Source organism: Berghia stephanieae, chromosome 11, assembly GCF_034508935.2.
Source record: "Berghia stephanieae isolate SIO BIC M18660-M18661 chromosome 11, UCSD_Bste_1.3, whole genome shotgun sequence".
In the NCBI taxonomy this organism is placed as follows: Eukaryota; Metazoa; Mollusca; class Gastropoda; order Nudibranchia; family Aeolidiidae; genus Berghia; species Berghia stephanieae.
Window position 1 is genome coordinate 35,175,177 of NC_088370.1, and position 17,500 is coordinate 35,192,676.

The 17,500-nt window shown below is 34.6% G+C and overlaps 1 protein-coding gene across 1 annotated transcript; it reads left to right on the forward strand.

Annotated features, from left to right (window-relative positions):
* The first annotated feature begins 5,024 nt into the window (after positions 1 to 5,024).
* Positions 5,025 to 14,521, forward strand: LOC144956827 (androgen-induced gene 1 protein-like). Its single transcript, XM_078887576.1, has 6 exons — positions 5,025 to 5,358; positions 6,885 to 7,028; positions 7,468 to 7,569; positions 9,133 to 9,248; positions 11,433 to 11,584; positions 12,644 to 14,521. The coding sequence occupies exons 1-6, from the start codon at positions 5,215 to 5,217 to the stop codon at positions 12,694 to 12,696; spliced, it is 711 nt and encodes a 236-aa protein (XP_078743702.1). The 5' UTR covers positions 5,025 to 5,214; the 3' UTR covers positions 12,697 to 14,521.
* The last annotated feature ends 2,979 nt before the right edge of the window (positions 14,522 to 17,500 follow it).

The following is a 17,500-nucleotide window of genomic DNA, read 5'->3' on the forward strand; positions in this document are numbered from 1 at the left end:
AGAACTAAAGTAAGTCTTTGTGATTTGTTAATTGAAGTGCACGCATTTAGAACTAAGTAAGTCTTTGTGATTTGTGAATGAAGTGGACGCATTTTAGAACTAAAGTAAGTCTTTGTGATTTGTGAATTGAAGTGGACGCAATTTTTGGGACTCTGTGCTAAAGGGTGTAAAAACGATAATTAAACAGAAGAGAAACGCTGTACACTTATTTGCATGTCTGATCACCCGATCATTCACTATGAGCTCACTGTTGTAATGGAGGCCTTTAAAAAAATGACGTAAAATATTGTCCTTTACAACCGTGTTAAACTAGGCCCATAAGTGGGTTGGTTCGGATGTCAGACCTGCTTATATGTATACGTCGGTTGGAATCCATGGTCGGTTTGAATAGTGAAGGGAATTGGTCCTATCACGAGACGTAGAAGAGACTGGAATCAATTTAGCTATTAAAACAAAAAAAAAAAAAAAAAACAAAAACAAAAAAAATCAAAAACAAAAAACAAAAGCAAAACAAACTTTGAGCTTTTATATAGAGCAAAATCCACTAAGCGTGCTCAATGCGCTTTTCAAAGGGAACCTGGCCAATAGCAACAGGAAGACGAGACAAGATGCCTATAATATCACAATAATTTCTTTCCAACAAAGACAACGCTGTTAACGGCCAGGTACTCATTTTACACCTGAGTACGGTGAGAGAATTTATTGAGATAAGAGGCTTTTCAAAGGACTCAACTATGCGCCGCTCAGATCTGGGCTCGAACCCAGGACCTTCCGATCCGAAGGCGAATGTCATATCACATGACCACAAAGCTCCCCCCTCCCAGAGAACTACGTCGAACTACGCTTGCATCACCCTGCATTGAGCGGACTTCTGATCTTGTCGCTATGGGACAGCGTGGCTCAGCGGTATGGTCTTTGCTTCGTACCCGAAAGGTACCGAGTTCGACTACCCGCCGCGTTGTGTGGCCTTCAGCAAGTCACCTAGCCTTAGCTCACTTTGCGGCGCTGCACTGCGGCTGACGCCAGGGTTATTCCAGTCTTCCATTGGAATAGACCCTAAAGAAAAATTTCCCCTTAGGGATGAATAAAGGGAATTTATTTATTTATTTTATATTATTATAGTATGATTCTCGCCTCCGGACCATTCATTAGACCCTTGGTTCGAGTCCCGTTGTGGGCGGAGCATAATTGAATCCTCTTTCAACTCTCATTCTCTCACCACACTCAGATGTAAAATGAGTACCTACCTGGCCGGTAGCAATGTTGCCTTCCACACGACATACCTCGTCTTACTTGTTTAGAATTGTTATAGGCTTGAGCACATTCAACTTTATTAGTCGGCAATTTATTTATGCCGCTATGTGGTCTAGTGGTATGGCACTCGCTTTCGGATCGGAAGGTCCTGGATTCGAGCCTCGCTCGGCGCATAGTTGAGTCCTTGGAAACGGCTCTTTACTCACATTTTCTCACCGTAGGATACTCGGGTGTAAAATGAGTACCTGGTCGTTAACAGCGTTGTCTCTGTCCGAAAAAAATGTAATATCGCCCAACAGGCGTCATTTCACCTTTAGTGGATATTGCCGTAGCCATCGTTAACATATAGCCGGACACTGACCAAAAAATGACGTCAAAATGCCAGTCTTTGGCCACGAAAGAAAACAAATCGTGAGTTGTATTCAATAGTTCAACCAATCGGACCACTTGTTTTCATGAGCACTATTAACGACAACTGGCTAGGTGCAAAATCCAAATAATGACGTCAAAATGCCAGTCTTATTGGATTTCAGTGTCAGGCTATAACTGAACGATGGCTACGATATTGCTCTATAGAAAAGCTCCATTTAAATTTAATTTATAAATTTATTAGTCGTGGAATTTTCGCGATATAAAAGTTTACATTTTAAATTCATATCAAAGTTATACTAGGCTGTTGGAAGCTGTGGACTGGAAAAAAAGAAGTAATAAACAAAAAATGAATGAATAAAACAGCTTCCAAACAAGAACAAAATACCAAACACGGAAAGTTTCGGGCTCAAATCCCTTCTTCAGCCAACCCCACCCCCCAAAAAGAAAAACCAAAACCAAAACAAAAACAAACAAAAAAATACCCAAACAACAAACAAAAAAATAAACAAAACAAAAACAACAATAAAAAAAACACCAAACAAACGATAACAAAACAAAACAAAACAAAGCAAAAAAAAAAAAAAAATCAAAAACAAAAACCAAAAGGGAACCCCCGCCCCCAACCCTCCCCTCCAAAAAAAAAACAACAAAAAAACCCCCCCAAAAAACAAAAAAAAAACCCCAAAAAAAAAACAACAAAAAACAAAAAAATAAACAAACGAGAATCAATGAAAGCATAAATCCATGACTTCCAAACGCCAGACAGACAGTCGTCCTCCTGGGTTTTGGTGTGATATATTTATGATTTAATTGATATTTTTTTCCTTGTTGGCTGAAGAAGGGTTTTGAGCCCGAAACGATCCGTGTGTGGTAAATATTTGGTTAATTTTGGAGTTTTTAATATTAATTTCAGTTTTGATTATTACATTTTAAATACATTAAATGTCTTAACATTAAAAAATATCACAAAACAAACAAAAGACGAAGCGTTAGCCACAACGTAGCTTTTCAGTGACCTAGGGTGAGGTTCTTCTCTCTCTCTCTCTCTCTCTCTCTCTCTCTCTCTCTCTCTCTCTCTCTCTCCGTCATAATATTATTACCAGAACCAAGGAATTTACCCAATGGAAACCGTACGGTGCTCTTATTGGCTAACCAACCAGCGGCCTCGATGAGAAAAATATCCGCCATTTTGCTGTTGGCTGGGAATCGCGTTACTATAGTAAACAAGCGCTGATCGGCCGTACATGAAAACAAGTTGCTGCTCGCTCGTTTAACTCAAAATTATTCAAAACGATCTCTCTAAAATGATATAAATGTGACTTCTTAAGGTTTTCTTCACGGTCAAAACCACACAACATTCTATTAATGATTACGTCCGAGGCAAAAAGGAATATTGACAGGTCGACCGAGAGTTGAACTCGTGAGACGACAAACATCAATGCGAAGTGTAGCGAGAGTCAAGCTATTGTTTGTCTTGTCTTATTCTATATAGAGAAAAGGATAAATAGTATAGCCTCGTATGTGAGTGGTTGCGTGTCATAGTCTTGTTTTAAAATTGTTTCTGTTGTTTATGTGTGTAGTGATGACTCTCTCACACTCAATTTCAATGTCGAAAGAGGAATTCCCGCACACAAGAAAGGGGAATTGGGGTGGTATTTGGCATACATATTGTATAGTATCTAGTTCTAAATAGATAACTGATTAGAATTATATTATGATATATAAACACAATGCCAAATACAATTCCGAAGTTTCCTTATTTCTAATGAAGTAAAGCTCCAAAACCTAATGGTAGTGATTGTAGTACTGAGTGTTAGTGAGGTGATGTGGTGTTGTTGGTGGTTGTAGTTGTAGTAGTAATAGTGATGATGATGTGGTGGTGGTGATGATTGTAGTTGTAGTAGTAGTGGTAGTGATGATGATGTGGTGGTGGTTGTAGTAGTAGTGGTAATGGTAATGATATGGTGGTGGTGGTGGTTGTAGTAGTAGTGGTCGTGATGATGATGTGGTGGTGGTGTTTGTAGTAGTAGTGGTAATGATGCGGCTATGTGGTCTAGTAGTATGACACTCGCTTCCGGATCGGAAGGTCCTGGGTTCGAGCCTCGCGCTCGGCGCATAGTTGAGTCCTTGGAAAAGGCTCTTTACTCACATTCTCTCACCGTACTCAGGTGTAAAATGAGTACCTGGCCGTTAACAGAGTTGTCTTTGTCCGAAAAATTGTAATATCGCCTAACAAGCGTCATGTCCCGTCCTACATGTTAAATGTTGACCAGGGACCCCTTGTAAAGCGCTTTGAGCACATTTAGTAGATATTGCACTATATAAAGCTCAATTTAAAAAAAAAATATTTCAATGATGATGATATGGTGGTGGTGGTTGCAGTAGTAGTAGTGGTAGTGATGATAATGTGGTGGTGGTTGTAGTTGTAGTAGTAGTGATAGTGATGATGATGTGGTGGTGGTTGTAGTAGTAGTGGTAGTGATGATGATGTGGTTGTGGTGGTTGTAGTAGTAGTTGTAATGGTGATGATATGGTGGTAGTGGTGGTTGCAGTAGTAGTGGTAGTGATGACGATGTGGTTGTGGTGGTTGTAGTAGTAGTGGTAATGGTAATGATATGGTGGTAGTGGTGGTTGTAGTAGTAGTGGTAATGGTAATGATATGGTGGTGGTTGTAGTAGTAGTGGTCGTGATGACGATGTGGTTGTGGTGGTTGTAGTAGTAGTGGTAGTGATGATATTGTGGTGGTGGTTGTAGTAGTTGAGGTAGTGATGTGGTGGTGGTTGTAGTAGTAGTGGTGGTGGTGGTTGTGGTAGTAGTGGTAATGATGATGATATGGTGGTGGTGGTTGCAGTAGTAGTGGTAGTGATGACGATGTGGTTGTGGTGATTGTAGTAGTGGTAGTGATGATGATGTGTTGGTGGTGGTGTAGTAGTAGTGGTAGTGATAATGATGTGGGGCTTGTGGTTGTAGTAGTAGTGTTAGTGATGATATTGTGGTGGTGGTTGTAGTAGTAGATGATGTGGTTGTTGGAAAACACATTACAGGTTATCATAATACATGATTACACACATTCTCTAACTTCATTTTTTGACAGCTTCGTTGTGCCATAAATATACGCAACAGTTCTGAAACATTTTATTGTGGATTTTGATATTGTTTGTTGTTTTTCTTGTGTCATTATGTTGACATAGATACCGAATGAATGGTAATTACTACATTCTCAGCCAACAACAAAATGGCGCTGAATGCTTTCATTGGTGGACACTTTTTAGGTTTCGTACGTATTCTCATTCGTTTAATTCTATGACCAGAACATGATGTACAACTAAAAATACGAAATAAAATTGTACCGATTATCCTCGCTAGTGTTTTATTTTTAGCTGTCACATGATCGCATCGATCATTGGAAATCGACAAGAAACAACAAGTCTCTGTCCCCTGCTCTTATCTTATCTATCATTCTCGCAGGATGATATTGGATTTATCCACCCCCGACCTGATTCTCCAATGTAGAGGTTGTAATTTAGACTCCCATATCTCTCTAGCTTCGTGTTGTCACTTACATTTATAACAGTTTTAGAGTCAAAGATGTCTGTCAACACAATCCATGCTCTCTTTCATTTGTCAGTTTTTGCAATCAGCTTCTTTGCAGCATATTACGGTTTTTTTCACGTCAGATATGGACACCAAGGTTTTCCTGGCAAATTTCGATTTTTGACTTTTTGGAACATTGTAAGTAAATAATTCTAATCGCATTATCATACCTCATGTATAGATGTTAACCCTATTGATGATGGAATCTTATTGAATTGATTATTGATATTAATATTAATATTGATATTGTATTGAGTATTGACATAGAGAAATAGTAATAGATTTCGGGAGGCCTTCCGAGTTATAAGTCTTAGTGAAGGTGCTAAGGTGTTTGTTTTTCCTATTAGGATTAGTTAAAAGTAAAAGTACTAGGTTTTATTTTTTCTTAGGGTTAGTTGAGGGAATATTTGGATTGTTTCCCTTAGCACGAAGAGCAAAGCAATGGTCAAATTAAATCAGGACATTTTAATCTTCACAAATCTATCAAGATTTGTTCTAAGAGTTATAAAAATGCTTCTATATAATGACAAATTGAATAAATAAATGCCTGACAAAAAGGCCCACAGTGAAAATACAAATTGAAAGAAATGCTAGAACGAGGAGCCTTCGGAAGGCCTCCGACAGTAGGTACTAGGTTATTTCTTGGCTAGTTGAGGATATTGTGTTGTTTCCTTAGCTGAAGAGTTTGAGGGCTCTCTAGATTTCATTTTCGCACTTGTTAAAAAAGTAGTGTATTATTATCTGTTATTTTATATTATTAAGATAATTATTATTATTTATTCTATGATTATTATAATTATAGTTATTATTATTATGTATTATTTATTATTATTATTATTATTATTATTATTATTATTATTTAGTTATTATTATTATTATTTTATTATTATTATTATTTATTATTATATTATTATTATTTATTATTTATTATTATTATTTATTTATTATTATTATTATATATTATTATTATTATTATTATTATTATTATTTTATTATTATTATTATTTATTATTATTATTATTATTATTATTATTATTATTATTATTATTATTATTATTATTATTATATTATTATTCTATATTATTATTATTATTTGCAGTAGTAAGTTAACTTAAACTTGAGCATTTATATAGAGCAGTATCTACTTAACATGCTCAAAGTGCTTTAAAAGGGATCTCAGGCCAGCAGCACCATTTAACATTTGGGACGGGACATTACGCCTGTTAGGCGATGTTACATTTTTATTTTCTAACTAACAGAGACAACATTTTTACGGCCCAGGACTCATTTTACACCTGAGGACGGTGAGAGAATGTGAGTAAATAAAGTCTTTTCCAAGGACTCGACTATGTGCTGAGGGAGGCTCGAACCCAGGACCTTCCAATCTGAAAGAGAGTGTCATACCACAAGACCACATAGCCACATGTACCAATGTAATGCATTCTCTTGCAACATAGAAGGAAAGAGGGGGGGGGGGGATGAAAGAAAGAAAAAAAAAAGAGAGGGAGAGAGAGAGAGAGAGAGAGAGAGAGAGAGAGAGAGAGAGAGAGAGAGAGAGAGAGAGAGAGAGAGAGAGAGAGAGAGAGAGAGAGAGAGAGAGAGAGTACAGTAATATAATTGAATATATTCCAATAATTACTTTTATTATTTTATTCTTTCCCCAGTGTTTCCAAACTGTATATTTTGGCCTCTGCGTTGTTTTAGATTTAGCAGGAGCAAAATCTGCATCTGCCAACCCTGCTCAACGAGGAACTCTTCAGAAATGGAGGGACACATTCCATGCTTGTGTTGTTTTTCCTACATCCACTGTAGGTATCATTGATAAAAAATATTAAACTTAGATTCTTAACATCCTTCTAAGAAACCACATTTCTGCTGCCTCCAGTTTCTTTATAATGTCTTCTGTAATTGTCCAACATTCACAACCATATAATAATACTGACCATACATAGGCCTTCAAAACCCTATGTTTTGTTGTCATTGAGATATTGTGGTTTTTGAAAATTTTGACTCATTTTATGTAATAATCATAATTAATGATAAAATTAATGGTTATTATTATTATTATTATTATTATTATTATTATTATTATTATTATTATTATTATTATTATTATTATTATTATTATATTGTTATTTTTACAACTGCTACTTCTATATACCAAAACAAATATAATATGCTTCCTAGACTCAAAACAATGCCGATCTCATTTTTGTTTTTGTTTTTTGTTTTTTTTTTCCTTTACAGTTTGTCTTTACAACATTCTGGGTGATTTACAGTTGGGACAGGGAGTTGGTCCAACCAAAAGTAGCGGACAGCGTTCTCCCTGTCTGGCTCAACCACCTTATGGTTTGTCACTTTAAAAACATTTTTTTAATACATCCCTTATGTTAACTTTTTCTATATCTGTATCTGTATGGTTGGCACTGAAGAAACCAATGGTCTGGTTGTATTTCAGCAGCGTCCTCATTGGGCGCGGGCCCATGTCAATCGGGCCTTGAAATCGTTTAGGTATGGTGCCATGATGACCAGTTCATCCAGCCCATTCCACTCCGAGATAGTTCTAATGAAGAAAGAATTTCTGTAGTTTTGTGTTCTTGTCTGTTGGATTTTGAAGCAGTTCGAATTGTTTGTGGCGTATCTGTCAATGGGGTTTTCGGTTATGTGGTTGGCAAAAGTGAGTGCTCGGATTTTTCTTTTATTTGGTCGTGGCGTGAAAAAGGAGTCTGCCTTTTTAAATCCCTATGAGGGAAATTAGAAATTAGGGGCAGTGTGGCTCAGCAGTGTGGTCTTTGCTTCATACCCGAAAGTTACTGAGTTCAATCACCCGCCGCTGCACTGTGTGACCTTAAGCAAGTCATATTGCCCAAACTCAATTTGCTGCGCTGCACTGCGGCTGATGCCTGGGTTATTCCAGTTTTTGGTTGGAATAGGCCCTAAAGACAAATTTCCCCTATGGGATGAATTAGAATTTTAAAGTAAATTTGGATTTTTTTCCCTTCAGATTTTGACTTGTATTTACTGAATTGTGAGAAGGATTGGTGAATGTGTTATTATTGTAAAAAAATAGACTTGTGACCAAATTTGATAATCCTGCGTCGACATGTACAATTTGGTAGATCTGATAACTTGGAATGCAATTATGGGATTGATTTCACATTGTTGTAATTAACCATATTTTGGGTTGGTTGTAGAGTATTTCCATTACAACATTGAGCCCCATAACAATTTGGGTTATCAGACCTTCAAATAAGTACATGTTGGTCTGTATCAATTCTAAGTAGTCCTTTAGAGCAGAGCTCTTGGACTCGCCGAGCCGGAGTTTATCCCGCTTTTTATAGCATGAAACAGAAAATAGCAATTGCTTGTTATCCTTTGGATAGGACACTAGTCTATCTCAAAGTACTTTCCGCCAAATCTAACAGACTCAGCTAGCCATTCACTGCTGGGTGGACAAGGGGGGGGGGGGGGGGGGGGGGGGGGGGGAGGGGTCTGAAAAAAATCTTGACTGCATCCGGGATCGATCTAGGTCCCTTTGGGTATGAAGGGAGTGTTCTACCACCAAATCTATAGTTCGAAATTTTCCTTCTTTTTCTTTCACTGTTTTTCACCATCATCACTGATTCATGTATTTATTAACTCTCTCTTTACCAATCCTTTTCAGTATTTTCCCTAAAAAGGCAGGCTTATCCAGCAGAAAAATTGATTTTTTAAACTCAAACAAGCTCTCCATGACCACAAAACAACTTTATGGTCTAATTAATTAAACAAAGATCATTCTTCAAAGTTTGTGATGTACAAAATAAATCTGAATAAGAAAAATGTATATTGTGTCGTAACAAATGTGACGATTTTGCTGCAGGTGGTAAAGAAAGGGTTAAACTCATCGTGATTTTTGATTGGTATCCACAGCATACCACCATCCTTCCCTTCATTGTTGTGGAGAAGTTCTTGTCGTACCATCACTACCCAAGACGGTCCATGGGATTTCTTGCAGTCAGTTTACTTGCCTCGGCTTATCTATCCACGTATGTATTTGTATCGGCATAAATATATGTGTGTCCGTGCATGACATAATCAGTTGGAAGGTGAACATATTGGTTTGCATTTTTTACATTTTCTGAAAGAATATGCTCCCCAGAACATTTTAATCTTTATTTGAAGCAAATCGGGTGATTTTCATGAAGTAATGGTCAGATTTATGGGAAAGGTATCCAGCACCTTTTCTCAAATTTCATACTTTTTCAACTTTACTAGCTAGTGAAAAAGGTGGTTTAAAAAAACAAATGATTGCCAAGAGGGAGCTAAATAGGAAAATTAATTTCACTCCATTACCCTATCCCCATTCTATTACCTAACACATCTGATATGTAGTTTTGCCAGCTGTGCCAGAAGACAGTCTTTATGTGTTTGGTGTCAAAGATGGTGGTCATTTTGATACAGAATTATCCATTTATACGAAATTCCTATTTTTTTAATGTTAAGATTTCGCTTTTAGAATGTGAAGGATTGGCAGGTCTGATATGTATTTAATTAAAAAAAAAAAAATTAAGACCATCTGATTTTTGTGAAAGAGAGAAAATTTTCTATTAGATTCAGCCATTGGCTCTGTTGATAAGATAAGATATACTTTATTGATCCTGAACGGAAATTAATTTGAGCTTTTATATAGCGCAATATCCACTTAATGTGCTCAAAGTGCTTTACAAGGGGTCCCTGACCAACAACAACACGTAACATGTAGAATGAGACATGATGACTGTTAGGCGATATTACATTTTTTTCCGACAGAGACAACGCTGTCAATGGCCGGGCACTTATTTTACACATGAGTACGGTGAGAGAATGTGAGTAAAGAGCCTTTTCCAAGGACTCAACTATGCGTAGAGCGAGGCTCGAACCCAGGACCTTCCGATCCGAAAACAATGTCATACTACTAGACCACATAGCCACACTCATTGTCATAATGTTACACATCATTCATCGTTATATTAGCATAGATTTATACACTGTCATGAACTAATTGGTGAAAATTTGAAGCTAATTAAAAACAACATAAACATCAAATATAATAAAATATTCATAAAATATTCAGCAGTTACAAACAATGCTATAAAAATCGGACATGAAAGTTAGAATAGAGTTTAATAATGGATTTGTAATGTAAATAGAATTTTGAAAATAGATTGGGAAGAGTTGCACATAGCCAACACAGGTTGATGAAAAGTAAAATTAAAGCATGGTATTTGAATGTGTAAATAAATAATAAATAATGTAGATATTGCGCCATGCAAACATGCATAAATAAATAGATTTTAGAGCGAATATAGTATCTTTCAAATTTCATGATGAATCAGCAGTGCTATATCTCATCATTTCAAAATATATAAGTAATATAGGGAATGAGATTAGCGGAAGAGTAGCGTCCCTTGATTGGACGTCACCCATAGTCTGTGACGTCACCGGCGGAAAATGTTATTAGAGAGAGAACGTAATGTTGGTTGTGCACATGGTCTCTCAAGAGATGCATGCGCACAACCAACATGACGTTCTCTCTCTAATAACTTTTCCGCCGGTGACATCGCAGACTATGGGTGACATCCAATCAAGGGACGCTACTCTTCCGCTAATCTCATTCCCTATTGAGCTCACTAAGAAGAGACAGATGTGCAAAATTGATTAGAAAACTCCTGGTCTGGCTTTGTTTTTTTTCTTATTAACAATACTTTACATTCATCCATCACCCCTTTCAACTCAGGTGTGAAAAGGTGCGTGGATATTGGCGATGATGGATATTGTAAAAAAGCTATCTAGCTATTTAGAACTGCTTCAAAATCCCACAGACAAGAACACAAAACTACAGAAATTCTTTCTTCATTAGAACTATCTCTGAGTGGAATGGGCTGGATGAACTGGTCATCATGGCACCACACATAAACGGTTTCAAGACCAGACTGACATGGGCTCGCGCCCAATGAGGATGCCGCTGAAATACAACCAGACCATTGGTTTCTTCAGTGCCAACCATACAGATACAGCTAGTACAAAAAAAAGGGATACCTAACAGACAGTTTATACTGTGTGGAATGGAAGATTTTTAAAATTCTATATGGCTTGCTGAGAAAATGAATTTAAACATTTGTGAAGCGAAATGTATATGGTGAACTAAAAAAATGAGCTATATAAATGTTGGTGTTTTTTTATCATTGCAGGGTGCTGCTGGTTGCCTACTTTGATGACTATTGGATCTACCCCATTCTACGAGTCCTTTCCTTGTCTCAGCGAGCTGTCTTCATTTCGGCCAGTTTTGTCATCTTTGCTATATTTTACATTGTGGGAGAGTACTTCACATCTTACATTTGGGGTGAGTACTTCAAGTAATAATGCTGATTTGGAAAAGGATTCTTGCATCATCATGTTTTTGTTCTTGGCATTCCAAAATTAAAGAAAGTCAGAATGCTTTGTGCGGCTATGTGGTCTAGTGTGGTCTAGAGGTAAGACACTTGCTTTCGGATCGGAAGTCCTGGGTTCGAGTCTCATGCTCGTCGCATAGTTGAGTCCTTGGAAAAGGCTCTTTACTCACATTCTCTCACCGTACTCAGGTGTAAAATGAGTACCTGTCCGAAAAATTGTAATATTGCCTAACCGGCGTCATGTCCCGTCCTACATGTTAAATGTTGCTGTTGACCCCTTGTAAAGCGCTTTGAGCACAGTTAGTGGATATTGCGCTATATAAAGCTCAATTAAAAAAAAAAAAATTTTTTAAATCTTAAAAATAGACAAAAAATTTAGGCAAGTTTATTTACTCTTAGGCTTTCGCCATTAAATCATGACATTTTATGGCAAAATACCTACATGACAGTGAAAAAATAAATGGTAATTGAAACCAAAATAATATAATGATACCATTAATGACCACAAAATATATACAATCAATGGTAAAGATAGATAGGTAAATAAATATATCCATTATTGATATAATATGTGACCCCTCGTCTCAAAACGTGTGATGATTAAGATGCGGAAAATGGAATTTGTAGCCAGAAATATCATGCTTAAGTTGAGTTCATTTTCTTTATAGAGGAGACGGAATATCATATTTTACGGTGCTAAATACCAACGTTTCATATTTTAGACCAGTTTAACTACAATTTGACTTGTTTGCCGCTGGTCCATCCCGACTTAATACCGTTTTGAGACGAGGGGTCACATATGATGAAATTGAACACATCACGACATTGAAATTATGTTATTTGAATAAATTGTCATACCTCTAAATAGGTAGCTACCAAATATTTCAAACATGTTCTGTATGTAAAGGAGTGTGTCTAGAACCCATAATATTCAATTTTAGGGTTTGTTTGCTTGCCAACTTTTCTAGACCGAAAAAAATACATTTTTATATTTATATCAACTTTCACAGGTCAAGGACTGTCATCACCGAAGAAGACCCCCAAGACCTTGAAGGGTGCTTAAGCACCTCTAACCTGAAATTTATATATGTGACTTATCGCTTCAAAACGGTATTATGTGTCAGTGTAGTTTAGATGCTAATATTTCATTTTATTGGTAAAATTTATAAAAAATAATTTTGGTTCAGTTTCTATGAGAATAAAAACGGCGCTCAGAGATTCAAGGTGAAGATGTGGTAATTAGCCATGCCCATGCCTCGTTCTGAAAAAAGTCCATGAAATTACTCTGGAGGCAAACGAAAATCAGCTGATTGTTAAAATAGTAAATGAAAAGTGGAGGTGCTCGGCAATGAATGCAAGAAAGACTTTTAAAACGTCATTAAAAAAAAAAAAGATCACTTAATGTTCTAATTACCACCCATAACAACCCGTCTCATTCACATAATCTACCCCCGATGCCAAACGAAGAAAGGTTTTGGGCCTAAAATGTTCTGTGTTTTGTATTCTGGTCTTTTTTGAGGCTGCTATAATTCAGTTTTTGTTGTTACTTTTTAATATTTTTTTTATCCTTAGTAGCTCAGGCATTACAACTTCTTCATTTAAAATAATTTTTTTTTACGGATATGGAAGAAATATCAACCAATTCATCGATTTCACTCTCTAGATCACTGGCATCCATGCAATTGTCTGTTCTAGAAGCGGCCAAAGTGGACTTGGGCACTTGTAGAACTACTGGGTGGGGTTCCTGACCTCCCATAGTGGGCAGGGGGGTACATACTGTGTCTTCTATCCCCTTATATCTGTTTTCCAACTTGCTTTCTGTCTTTGTCTTGGAATGATATTACTTTGTCCTGTCCCTGGTCGGAGTCCTGGCTCGGAGGGAAACAGTCAGTTGCATAGTTATTGTTTTGGGAGATGATATTTTTTTCCTTGTAAATTATCTCTCTGTTATGTAATACTATATTTGTTATTTTGAATTATAATGTAAGCATTTGAGTATATTCCTCTTAGTGGAATCTTGTGCTTGTGTATGGGTGAGACATTTAGGTGATCTCAAACTCAAGTACATTGATGATGTGCTCTTGGAATCTATATCTGTTCCCTATTTGAATCACTCCCTTTTGTCTTACTTTTTCCTCAAGTCCTTTTTATTGTACATCTAGAATCTTTTCACTATCCAATTTTCTTCCTTTTTACAGGCGCTGATATGACCTAAATGTGTTGCAAGTGCCGTAAAATCCTTAAAAACAAAAACAACAAAACACGTGAAGAACTAACCACTTCAATACAACCCAATATAATAATAATAATAATAATAATAATAATAATAATAATAATAATAATAATAATAATAATAATAATAATAATAATAATAATAATACTGTTTTGAAGCGATGTGTCACTCATACGAATCTGGGGTCCAATCTAGTGTGAATTTGTATTGCCTTATTTTCTTGTAACTCTTTGAATATGACCATAATGGTTTAATTTTTCTATTTTATATCTGCATTTAATGTTTATTACTCTTTTATAAAGTGGCTTAAAGTGCGATATATGTTTTACAGTACAGGAAGCTTTTATCCATTTCTTAACTCTTTCCTTTATGTCCATTTTCTAGATTTTTCCTAAAATGTCATTCCATCCCATCCTAAATTGAATTTTTAAAATCAAATTTAAAAGCTATAGATATATAATACTATACATAATTTTATCAGCAACCCAAGCTTTATAAAACAACAATAAGTTCTTAAAATATTAAAAAAAAAAAAAAAATATTTCTTTAAATTTTGTGATTTATAAAACAAATCTGAAAAAGAAAAATACTGTTTCTATCGTAACGTAATCGACAATTTTATTGTGATTAATAAAACAAATCTGAAAAAGAAAAATACTGTTTCTATCGTTACGTAATCGACAATTTTATTGTGATTAATAAAACAAATCTGAAAAAGAAAAATACTGTTTCTATTGTAACGTAATCGACAATTTTATTGTGATTAATAAAACAAATCTGAAAAAGATAAATACTGTTTCTATCGTAACGTAATCGACAATTTTATTGTGATTAATAAAACAAATCTGAAAAAGATAAATACTGTTTCTATCGTAACGTAATCGACAATTTTATTGTGATTAATAAAACAAATCTGAAAAAGATAAATACTGTTTCTATCGTAACGTAATCGACAATTTTATTGTGATTAATAAAACAAATCTGAAAAAGATAAATACTGTTTCTATCGTAACGTAATCGACAATTTTATTGTGATTAAGCGGGTGGTTGGATGGGAGCATCACCCTTGAATCATATACCTATGATGTTCGCATGGGTGTACGATCCGATAGTGATGTCGTTTCTTCTTCTCTTTACTAGCCTATCCTGCTTCTTTGGTTTGTGATTGTATTTTTGACAGGGGATATTTTTTTTCCTGTAAATCCTCTGCCTGTTTGTTCGTGGTTATTTATAATTTAGCTTATGATATCTTTAGGTTATGATTTTGATTGACATTTGTACTATTTTTGTTAGATTGCTTGTTTTTTTGTTTCAGCGGTCTCTCATATAACCTCAATTGTGTTGGAAGAGACCTAAAGCAACAAACAAAAAAATATTGTGATTAATAAAACAAATCTGAAAAAGATAAATACTGTTTCTATCGTAACGTAATCGACAATTTTATTGTGATTAATAAAACAAATCTGAAAAAGATAAATACTGTTTCTATCGTAACGTAATCGACAATTTTATTGTGATTAATAAAACAATCTGAAAAAGATAATACTGTTTCTATCGTAACGTATCGACAATTTATTGTGATATAAAACAAATCTGAAAAAGATAATATCTACGTGTTTCCATTTTATTTTAACAGTAAATACGTTCATCGTAACGTAATCGACATTTTATTGTGATTAATAAAACAAATCTGAAAAAGATAAATACTGTTTCTATCGTAACGTAATCGACAATTTTATTGTGATTAATAAAACAAATCTGAAAAAGATAAATACTGTTTCTATCGTAACGTAATCGACAATTTTATTGTGATTAATAAAACAAATCTGAAAAAGATAAATACTGTTTCTATCGTAACGTAATCGACAATTTTATTGTGATTAATAAAACAAATCTGAAAAAGATAAATACTGTTTCTATCGTAACGTAATCGACAATTTTATTGTGATTAATAAAACAAATCTGAAAAAGATAAATACTGTTTCTATCGTAACGTAATCGACAATTTTATTGTGATTAATAAAACAAATTGAAAAGATAAATACTGTTCTATCGTAACGTAATCGACATTTTTGTGATATAAAAAAGATAAATACTGTTTCTATTCGTTCACAATTAGATTAATAAAATCTGAAATAAATTTTTTATGTAGTGAATTTATATTAATAAAACAAATCTGAAAAAGATAAATACTGTTTCTTCGTACGTATGACAATTTTTGTATTATCTGAAAAAGATAAATACTGTTTCTATCGTAACGTAATCGACAATTTTCTTACTGTTGGTACGGAAATAAGGATTAATATGGACTGTATTTTTATTGCTCCAATAATTAATTTTATTACTTTCTAGTGAATTTCAACACATGAAAAAAGTACATGACAACTGAGTTACAAATACTTCATTTTTTATTGTTGCTGTTGAATTTCTTTGCTTATTATCTGAAAAAGAAAAAGGCTGTTTCTATCTTAACAAATTCGACCATTTTCTTACTGTTGGTACGGAAAGGATTAATATGGACTGTATTTTTATTGCTCCAATAATTAATTTTATTACTTTCTTGTGAATTTCAACACATGAAAAAAGTACATGACAACTGAGTTACAAATACTTCATTTTTTATTGTTGCTGTTGAATTTCTTTGCTTATTATCTGAAAAAGAAAAAGCTGTTTCTATCTTAACAAATTCGACAATTTTCTTACTGTTGGTACGGAAAGGATTAATATGGACTGTATTTTTATTACTCCAATAATTACTATTATTACTTTCTTGTGAATTTCAACACATGAAAATAGTACGTACATGATAGGGCTTACTACGTTACAAATACTTCATCTTTTGTTGTTGTTGTTGTTACATTTCTTTGCTTATTGTTTGTTTTGCTGATAATTGGGTCTTAAATCGATACATTCTTGTTTTATAATGTTTACATTGAAGCCTTTTCTTATAACTGTTGTAAAATTATGAATTTGTGATAACATTCGGAGATTGTTTATTCTTTTTTGAATCACTGCGGTGCATTTCCCAGTTAAAGAAAAATTTATATCTTATATTTTTATATGCATTTTTTGTATTGTTTGTGGTATTGTTTCATGCTCACATTGTCACATTTTCATATTGCACCGGTGCCTATTCTTCAATTTTTAATTTGCAATTGTTGCAATGTTTACATATATATGCAGTCAGGATCTTATTGTTCGGATATCATCTTGTTCAATGTAGTTTGTAAATTATATTAAAATAGACGAAAAAAAAACAAACCCGTGCATTTTTATAGTGGGAAATATCTATTGATCGTAACTGAAATTGTTTTACAATTTATGATTTTAGAGTTTACAGTGTAAAATTTCTACATCCTGCCCTCCATACTAAATTCACAACAAGATCTTGACAGCCTCAAAACTCTGGCCTTTCTTTTAATGTTCGCGCGCACAGGTGTGAGATATAGTAGTCGGGTGTGAGATATACACAAACTCAAAGGTTTTCTTTTTCTGTGATAATTCTCACCAGTTTTTTTGTTTTCAGTTTTTTTTTTACATTGTTGGGTGTTGTTGTTTTTGATATTGATGTTGTTTTTTTTTGTTATCCGTGTTCAAGGACAAAATAACTGCTAAATCTGAATTTGCTCAAGTC

Bases quoted from the DNA above. Each gene is read 5' to 3' on its own strand.
- LOC144956827 (XM_078887576.1), top strand. From the start codon at position 5,215: ATGTCTGTCAACACAATCCATGCTCTCTTTCATTTGTCAGTTTTTGCA. The intron at 7,570-9,132 runs GTTTGTCACTTT...TGGTATCCACAG, and splicing joins TCTGGCTCAACCACCTTATG to CATACCACCATCCTTCCCTT. The intron at 11,585-12,643 runs GTGAGTACTTCA...CAACTTTCACAG, and splicing joins CTTCACATCTTACATTTGGG to GTCAAGGACTGTCATCACCG.